The sequence below is a fragment of the Staurois parvus genome, unplaced genomic scaffold (assembly GCF_062004578.1).
Source record: "Staurois parvus isolate SC_StPar_1 unplaced genomic scaffold, SC_StPar_1.0 ptg000593l, whole genome shotgun sequence".
Lineage (NCBI taxonomy): Eukaryota > Metazoa > Chordata > Amphibia > Anura > Ranidae > Staurois > Staurois parvus.
In genome coordinates, this window is record NW_028318389.1 from 440154 (window position 1) to 450374 (window position 10221).

At 50.2% G+C, this 10221-nt stretch overlaps 1 protein-coding gene across 1 annotated transcript in view; it reads left to right on the forward strand.

Moving 5' to 3' along the window:
* The window catches only part of LOC149449946 (myosin light chain kinase, smooth muscle-like), a gene marked incomplete at its 3' end in the record, with an annotated part of 381689 nt that extends 372498 nt beyond the window's left edge, over nt 1–9191 (forward strand). The window contains exon 22 of the mRNA XM_089692548.1: nt 8886–9191. Coding sequence (XP_089548674.1) covers nt 8886–9191 — 306 coding nt within the window. The remainder of the gene's footprint in view (nt 1–8885) is intronic.
* Between the last annotated feature and the right edge of the window lie 1030 nt (nt 9192–10221).

Below are 10221 nucleotides of genomic sequence, written 5' to 3' on the forward strand. Positions count from 1 at the left end.
TGGACTTTACGTTCCTCGCTGACACTTTATTTATGTAATTAGTAACTTGGAACATTCGCCGATCATTGGCTCTGTGCGTGTAAACAGTCCGCAGATTGCCAGCTGTGCAAATCAGCGCTTCTCTGTTATGGTGCAGGAACGCCAGCGAGCAGAAAGCGCATAGTCACCGTACGGAGCGCGGACCCAGCCGCCGCGGGGTGGGCGCGCAGCCACATTCCTTTCCAAAATGGAAAGCGTTTTATTGCCAGCGCGAATTCCTGCGCTCGACCACAACCAATTTAATCAGATTAAAGAGATTATCCCGAGGTTATTCTGATCATGCCGAGAAATCTTATTTACACTGAAAGGCAATTTATCGCCGTACTTTCTGCTGCGTTACCTTAAATGTCACTTTTTGGGAAAGAGCAGAAGAAACTGCTGGGAATGTGAAGCATGGCGAGGTAAAAGCGACATGTTTGTACATATGGGCTCCGCGCTGGTCTCTGCCAGACGTCCGATCGTTGTATATTAACCCCGTCGTGACAAGACGTCATCAAAGCCGAGATGCCCAGACCAAATTGTAGCAGCACCCATTCACTTGGCAATACCTCAGTGACAAAATGATTGGTTTATTTTTATTCCTTAAGGAGACATAAAGCTTTTATTTGATACATTGTTTCTAAAAATACCTTATGTTTGTAAGAGTTATAAAAGTGTTACTAAACCCCGGACCCTGCATTCACTATATCCGCTCTCCCCGGACCCCGCATTCACTATATCCGCTCTCCGCGGACCCCGCATTCACTATATCCGCTCTCCGCGGACCCTGCATTCACTATATCCGCTCTCCGCGGACCCCGCATTCACTATATCCGCTCTCCGCGGACCCCGCATTCACTATATCCGCTCTCCGCGGACCCCGCATTCACTATATCCGCTCTCCCCGGACCCCGCATTCACTGTATCCGCTCTCCGCGGACCCCGCATTCACTATATCCGCTCTCCCAGGACCCCGCATTCACTATATCCGCTCTCCCCAGACCCTGCATTCACTATATCCGCTCTCCCCGGACCCCGCATTCACTATATCCGCTCTCCCCGGACCCCGCATTCACTATATCCGCTCTCCCCGGACCCCGCATTCACTATATCCGCTCTCCCCGGACCCCGCGTTCACTATACCCGCTCTCCCCGGACCCCGCATTCACTATATCCGCTCTCCCCGGACCCCGCATTCCCTATATCCGCTCTCCCCGGAGCCCGCATTCACTATATCCGCTCTCCCCGGACCCTGCATTCACTATATCCGCTCTCCCCGGACCCCGCATTCAGTATATCCGCTCTCCCCGGACCCTGCATTCACTATATCCGCTCTCCCCGGACCCCGCATTCACTATATCCGCTCTCCTCATACTCCGCATTCACTATATCCGCTATCCCCGGACCCCGCATTCACTATATCCGCTCTCCCCGGACCCCGCATTCACTATATCCGCTCTCCCCGGACCCCGCATTCACTGTATCCGCTCTCCCCGGACCCCGCATTCACTATATCTGCTCTCCCCGTACCCCGCATTCACCATATCCGCTCTCCCCGGACCCCGCATTCACCATATCCGCTCTCCCCGGACCCCGCATTCACTATATCCGCTCTCCCCGGACCCCGCATTCACCATATCCGCTCTCCCCGGACCCCGCATTCACTATATCCGCTCTCCCCGGACCCCGCATTCACTATATCCGCTCTCCCCGGACCCCGCATTCACTATATCCGCTCTCCCCGGACCCCGCATTCACTATATCCGCTCTCCCCGGACCCTGCATTCACTATATCCGCTCTCCCCGGACCCCGCATTCACTATATCCGCTCTCCTCATACTCCGCATTCACTATATCCGCTCTCCCCGGACCCCGCATTCACCATATCCGCTCTCCCCGGACCCCGCATTCACCATATCCGCTCTCCCCGGACCCCGCATTCACCATATCCGCTCTCCCCGGACCCCGCATTCACTATATCCGCTCTCCTCATACTCCGCATTCACTATATCCACTCTCCCCGGACCCTTCCTCCAATTAGGATGTACATACCCTCAAATGAAACCTGAGAGTGCGCACTGTCCACTCAGATCCATTATAGAACTAGAGCTGGAATATGTTTTGGTAAATACCTGAACAAAATCTAAAATTGTGCCTGTGTCCGGATATATATGGACCTAACTGTATACTAAGGAACAGTGTGATCCAGGAAGGCAGAAGTGTCAGTTGCAGTAAGTAGCAGTGCGATACTAGAAGGTGAACTTGGCAGTTACACTAAGGAACAGTAAAGACATTTCCAGAACGAAGGACAATAAATGGCCAGCATGCTGGTTCTGCTAACACTGCTTTGACATGGTGCACTGGAAGGAGATGAGGTATTTCTGCACATTAATACATAGAGAACACGAAGCTTATTGGCTGCATAACATTTTGGGCTGATTGGTTGCGTCTTGCACCCGGTGCACCGTACCTCCAGTAGACTTTGGCTCCTGATCTAGCAATAGAAGAAATATTCTATGTCAGGACTTATGAAGTGTCGGCGCCGGCCTGCAGGGAAATCTGCAGGACAGATGGGCCATGTCACCTAACGGAGTATTTTTCACTTTTTACATTTGATGGAACCATTGTGTTCCGGGAGGGAGTGTGGGGGATGTTTTTGGCAGCTGAACAGTCCAGTTTCATATCAAGCAACGAATCCTAAAAATAACAGTCGGACCCCCGGCGACGCGGAGGGAATGCTCAGGTTTCCTAGAACTCTGTAAAATCAGAAACATCAGCCAGAGTTCGGTTCTGCAGCAATATACATCCGATGGCCAGAAAAACAGAAACTCCCTCCCCGCTGCTTCAGCAGAAATTGGCCGACCCTGCTATAGAAGGGATATTGAAAAAATCAGCTTTATCTGTACATTGGATTCATGTGTGGCCTGGCAGTGTACATGTACATGCACCTCTATAGAAGCCAACAGTCACCAAGTACCTTCTAAAGCAGTCATTCTCAACCAGGTTCCGTGAAACCCTAAGGTTCCTCCAGGGGTTCCTTAGCCACTGAGAAATGTCTGCCTTTCAGGTAAGTAACCAATGACACCGTTGATCTTTTTAGCTGTTGGTGACTCCAAATGTACATCCAGTCCACATGTCATCTATTGACTTCCATGCACCCAGTGACACCAAGTGTACTCCCAGTAAATGTGTCCTCTACTGACTTTGGTTCTTCCAGTGCACCCAGTGGCTCCAAATGCACTCCCTGTCCACAAGTTATTTATTGTCACCGGTGCTCCCAGTACACCCAGTTACTCTAGGTGGGCTACAAGTCAGAATGTAATCTAATGTCTCCGGTGCTCCCAGTATGCTAAGTGACTCTAGGTGGGATAATAGTCAACATGTCCTCTAATATCTCCAGTGCTCCCAGTGCTCTCCACGTCCATGTGTCCTCTAATAATTTTGGTGTTCCCAATGTGCCCAGTTGATCCAAGAGTGCTCCCAGTCCATGTGTCATCTAGTGACACCAGTGCTCCCAGTGGCTTCAAGTGCTCTCCAAGTCCATATGTCCTCTAATAATTTTGGTGTTCCCAATGTGCCCAGTTGCTCCAAGAGTGCCCCCAGTCCATGTGCCATCTAGTGACTCCAGTGCTCCCAGTGGCTTCAAGTTCTTTCCAAGTCCATGTGTCCTCTAATAATTTTGGTGTTCCCAATGTGCCCAGTTGATCCAAGAGTGCTCCCAGTCCATGTGTCATCTAGTGACACCAGTGCTCCCAGTGGCTTCAAGTGCTCTCCAAGTCCATATGTCCTCTAATAATTTTGGTGTTCCCAATGTGCCCAGTTGCTCCAAGAGTGCCTACAGTCCATGTGCCATCTAGTGACTCCAGTGCTCCCAGTGGCTTCAAGTTCTTTCCAAGTCCATGTGTCCTCTAATAATTTTGGTGTTCCCAATGTGCCCAGTTGCTCCAAGAGTGCTCCCAGTCCATGTGCCATCTAGTGACTCCAGTGCTCCCAGTGGCTTCAAGTGCTCTCCAAGTCCATGTGTCATCTAATAATTTTGGTGTTCCCAATGTGCCCAGTTGCTCCAAGAGTGCCCCCAGTCCATGTGCCATCTAGTGACTCCAGTGCTCCCAGTGGCTTCAAGTTCTTTCCAAGTCCATGTGTCCTCTAATAATTTTGGTGTTCCCAATGTGCCCAGTTGATCCAAGAGTACTCCCAGTACATGTGTTATCTAGTGACTATCATGTTCCATGTGGTTTCAAATCCACATGTTATCTAATTACCTTAGTGCTCCCAGTACGTCCAGTGACTCCAAGTGCACTCCCAGCCCATATGTCATCTAATGTCACAGCTGCTGCCAGTACGCCCAGAGTCTCTAGGTGGGCTACCAGTCCACATGTTCTCTAATGTCTCCAGTGCTCCCAGTATGTCCAGTTACTGTGGAAGGGCTACCAGTCCACATGTCATCTAATGTCTCCCATGCACCCAGTGACACCAAGTGTACTCCCAGTAAATGTGTCCTCTACTGACTTTGGTTCTTCCAGTGCACCCAGTGGCTCCAAATGCACTCCCTGTCCACAAGTTATTTATTCTCACCGGTGCTCCCACTACACCCAGTTACTCTAGGTGGGCTACAAGTCAACATGTAATCTAATGTCTCCGGTGCTCCCAGTATGCCCAATGACTTTAGGTGGGCTAACAGTCAACATGTCCTCTAATATCTCCAGTGCTCCCAGTGCTCTCCAAGTCCATGTGTCATCTAATAATTTTGGTGTTCCCAATGTGCCCAGTTGCTCCAAGAGTGCTCCCAGTACATGTTATCTAGTGACTATCATGTTCCACGTGGTTTCAAATCCACATGTTATCAATTTACCTTAGTGCTCCCAGTATGCCCAGTGACTCCAAGTGCACTCCCAGCCCATATATCATCTAATGTCACAGCTGCTGCCAGTACGCCCAGAGTCTCTAGGTGGGCTACCAGTCCAAATGTTCTCTAATGTTTCCGGTGCTCCCAGTATGTCCAGCTACTGTGGAAGGGCTACCAGTCCACATGTCATCTAATGTCTCCGGTGCTCCAAGTACACCCAGAATCTCTACGTGGGCTTCCAATCCACATGTTCTCTAATGTCTCTGGTGCTCCCAGTATGCCTAGTTACTGTCGGAGGTCTACCAGTTCACATGTCATCTAAAGTCTCCAGTGCTCCCAGTATGCCCAGAGTCTCTAGGTGGGAAACCAGTCCACATGTCACCTAATGTCTCTGGTGTTCCCAGTATGCCCAGTTACTCTAGGAGGACTACCAGTCAACCACTCATCTAATGTACCCAGCCCTCCAGAGTGCCTAGCGACTCTAGGTGGGCTATGAGCCAACATCTCATCTAATATCTCTGGTGCTTCCAGTATGCCCAGTGACTCTAGGTGGGCTACCAGTCAACATCTCATCTAATGTCTCTGTGGCTCACAGTATGCCCAGAGACTCCAAGTGTGTTTCCAGTCAATGCGTCATCTAGTGACTCCAATGCTCCCAGTGGTTCTAAATGCTCTTCAAGTCCATCTAATGACATTGGCACTCCATGTACATCAAGTGATTCCAAGTGTGCTCCCAGTCCACATGTCACCTAAAGTCTCCAGTGCTCCCAGTATGCCTAGAGACTCCAAGCGTGCTCCCAGTCCATGTGTCACCGTGTGTCTCCAGTGCTCCCAGTATGCCTAGAGACTCCAAGCGTACTCCCAGTCCACATGTCACCTAAACTCTCCAGTGCTCCCACTATGCCTAGAGACTCCAAGTGTGCTCCCAGTCCACATGTTACCTAAAGTCTCCAGTGCTTCCAGTATGCCTAGAGACTCCAAGTGTGCTCCCAGTCCACATGTCACCTAAAGTCTCCAGTGCTCCCAGTATGCCTAGAGACTCCAAGCGTGCTCCCAGTCCATGTGTCACCTAATGTCTCCAGTGCTCCCAGTATGCCTAGAGACCCCAAGTGTGCTCCCAGTGTCCATGTGTCATCTAATGTCTCCAGTGCTCCCAGTATGCCTAGAGACCCCAAGTGTGCTCCCAGTGTTCATGTGTCATCTAGTGACTCTAGTGCTCCAGTTGACTCCAAATGCACTCCTTCTCAATGTGTCATCTATTGACTTTGGTGCTCCCAGAGCGTCCAATACCTCATCTACTGACCTCTAGTGCACCCCTGTATCTATAGTATGTTCCCTTGTAGAAAGGAAGTATATCACTGTCAGCATCAACAGGTGAATAAAGAGAATAAAAGCCTAAAAAAAGAAAACTAATGCAGCCACCACATCTAAGGAATGGTAAGCTCTGCTATTACTCCTAGGGATGGAGTTCCCATATAATGGATATATTCCAGATCCTCCCCCCCCCTCGTATGTTCTCATGCCGGAGTGTGAGCACCGGCTCGTCTGTCATCTTTCACCCCGCAGTCTCTTTTTCCCACGAATCTGCAGGAAATGCCACCCGGGAATTCCCGCTCATGGAGAGGAGAGAGCGATCACTATCTGATCCTCGTCATGCTAATCTTTCATGTGCCCTTCCTATGAGGGTCTCTCATTGTTGTCCGCCCACCTCATATGAGAGAGATTTCACGTACATTGCTCCACACCCTTATCCAGACCGCCCGAGACTCCCTGCCCTTCTCAAGACCCCCAAATCTTCCCAATCTCACCCAGAATATCGTGCACCACCACCTCAACAGGGAGGACTTTCTTCCGCAGGGTAATCTGATACCGTGCATTCCATGTGAAGTAACGAACAACTATACTAACTAGAAAAAGTATATCCAAATCAAAGTCCCAGTGAGCTGGGAATGCCCCGTACATCCACTCTGCATAATTCATGCGATAGAGAAAGGGGGTACCCAGAACCCTCCCCACCCCTTTATACACCTCTATGGTAAAGGGACACTGGAGCGGAAAGTGGTCCATAGACTCCACTTTACCAACACACTCTGCTCTAGGACAATCCCGATCATCCACAGGGCGGTGCTTCAGGTTCCCTCTCACATAGAGCCTTCCATGAAAAGTGAGCCAGGCTTGGTCCTTAAGCTTCAAAGGGATTCTCTCCAAATTAATTAAACGCAACCCCCCCCCCCCCCCCACCACCACCGCCATCATCATTACGGAGCCTGGGCAATCCTTTAAGGCCAGTGACACACCAAAAGCAGAAGCCAAAATCCTCTCCCCCAGAAGCTTCCTGGGAAGGGACCTGATATCCTCCACTGTCACCTGCCACTGCCGAAGTATTTTCAGACACGGGGCAACATAATCTGGGAGCTTGCCATGTCGGACTCTCAGACTTTTCACTGGGCCGCCATCTTTCCAGCAATGCAGAAAAGGCCTAAACCAAGACTGGTTTAGACCAAAAAAATACCCACCCATCCCGGGGGGGTCTCTGCTAATATTACCAAGATTGTACTTTAAAAACAGCAAAGAAAAGAAAACTATAGAGTTGACCATTCCTGGGCCACCCTCCCGCCTGGATAGGTAAGTTACATTGCGTTTGATCAGGTTCGGCCTATTTCCCCATAACAGTTGGATGGCCAATCGGTTCTTACTCCAGGCCTGGCAGTATTTGGCTTTGAAGGATTTGTGCTCAGCTTTTAAAACTTTTACGTTTTTCCTCAGCTTTTCCAATCGCCAAGAATCGATCAATAATCCTCTGTCTGTACACATCCTCACCAGGGCCTGGACCCACAGACAGGTCCTCCTCCTCCTCACTAGGCCCGGTGTCATCAGGGGGATCCCTCCCAGGGTCAGGCATGGTTCCTGGGCCAAGCTAGAAGGCAAAGCCCAGGCTTGGAAAACGCTGGTTCTCAGGGAGAGCTTGTTCAATGTGTCCTCCTCATTCTCCCACTGACCCCCAATGTAAGGGACATTCTTCCCACTGACCCCCAATGTAAGGGACATTCTTCCCACTGACCCCCAATGTAAGGGACATTCTTCCCACTGACCCCCAATGTAAGGGACATTCTTCCCACTGATCCCCAATGTAAGGGACATTCTTCCCACTGACCACCAATGTAAGGGACATTCTTCCCACTGACCCCCAATGTAAGGGACATTCTTCCCACTGACCCCCAATATAAGGGACATTCTTCCCACTGACCCCCAATGTAAGGGACATTCTTCCCACTGACCCCCAATGTAAGGGACATTCTTCCCACTGACCCCCAATGTAAGGGACATTCTTCCCACTGACCCCCAATGTAAGGGACATTCTTCCCACTGACCACCAATGTAAGGGACATTCTTCCCACTGACCCCCCAATGTAAGGGACATTCTTCCCACTGACCCCCCAATGTAAGGGACATTCTTCCCACTGACCCCCAATGTAAGGGACATTCTTCCCACTGACCCCCAATGTAAGGAACGTTCTTCCCACTGATCACCAATGTAAGCAACATTCTTCCCACTGACCCCCCAATGTAAGGGACATTCTTCCCACTGACCCCCAATGTAAGGGACATTCTTCCCACTGACCCCCAATGTAAGGGACATTCTTCCCACTGACCCCCAATGTAAGGGACATTCTTCCCACTGACCCCCAATGTAAGGAACGTTCTTCCCACTGACCCCCAATGTAAGGGACATTCTTCCCACTGACCCCCAATGTAAGGGACATTCTTCCCACCTGACCCCCAATGTAAGGGACATTCTTCCCACCGACCCCCAATGTAAGGGACATTCTTCCCACTGACCCCCAATGTAAGGGACATTCTTCCCACTGACCCCCAATGTAAGGAACGTTCTTCCCACTGACCCCCAATGTAAGGGTGCAGCAAAAATCTCAGATCCTGCATTAGTTGCATCATTGTGATCCTTTCTTCTCCATGGCAACCATCAGTCTGAATAAAATTCGATGGTGTCTTTCCTTTGCAGATAAGCCGGATCCCCCAGCCGGGCAGCCCTGTGCCTCGGAGATGAAGGGCTCGGCCCTGACCCTGTCCTGGTATGGTCCCACCTATGATGGAGGCAGCGTGGTCCAGTCCTACATGGTGGAGATCTGGGATTCCGTGGACAAGAAGTGGTCCGACCTGACGCTGTGCAGGAGCACCTCCTTCAACGTGGAGAATCTGCTGCACGACCGCGAGTACAAGTTCCGGGTCCGGGCCACCAACGTGTACGGAACCAGTGAGCCCAGCCAGGAATCGGACCCGGTGGCTTACAAGGAGAAAGTAGAAGGAGGTAACAATTAGAGATGAGCGAATCGAAGTATCCGAAGTGGAATTCGAGTCGAATATCGGAAAAATTTCGATTCGTGCCGAATCCGAAAAACAGCCTAATTCGGACGCGCGAATCGAAATTTTTCCGAAAATGGCGGCTGACATGTGCGGCGACGGAGCGGGGATGTCGGGGAAGGCGCGCAGACAAGGCGCGCTGCCCCATAATGCATTCCTCAACGACATGTGATCGCATCAGCCAATCAGCAGCCAGCCAGCCAGCACTGTGTAATGGTCGAGGTATATATAGCGGCCATTTTGGAAATCTTCATTTGCCTGCAGTCATTGAACAGAGGCAGACCGCTCTGTACTAGGGACAGGGACAGAGTTAGGGCCACAGAAACGAGAATTGGGGACAGAGAGAAGTTACTTAGGGACAGAGAACCATTACTCAGGGACACAGACTTGTTAATGAGGGCCACAGAATCGTTATTTAGGGACAAAGAAACGCTAGTTAGGGCCACAGAATTCATACTCAGGGACAGACAGAATTGTTACTCAGTGCCAGAGAATTGTTACTTAGGGCCACAGAAACGTTATTAGGGCCACAGAATTTTTACTCAGGGACAGACAGAATTGTTACTGAGTGCCAGAGAATTGTTACTCAGGGACAGACAGAATTGTTACTGAGTGCCAGAGAATTCTTACTCAGGGCCACAGAATTCATTCTCAGGGACAGACAGAATTGTTACTCAGGGACAGACAGAATTGTTACTGAGTGCCAGAGAATTGTTACTCAGGGACAGACAGAATTGTTACTGAGTGCCAGAGAATTGTTACTCAGGGACAGACAGAATTGTTACTGAGTGCCAGAGAATTGTTACTCAGGGACAGACAGAATTGTTACTGAGTGCCAGAGAATTGTTACTCTCACAGACACAAAATTGTTACTTGCACAGACACAGAATTGTTACTTGCACAGACACACAATTGTTACTCAGGGCCACAGAATTCATACTCAGGGACAGACAGAATTGTTACTGAGTGCCAGAGAA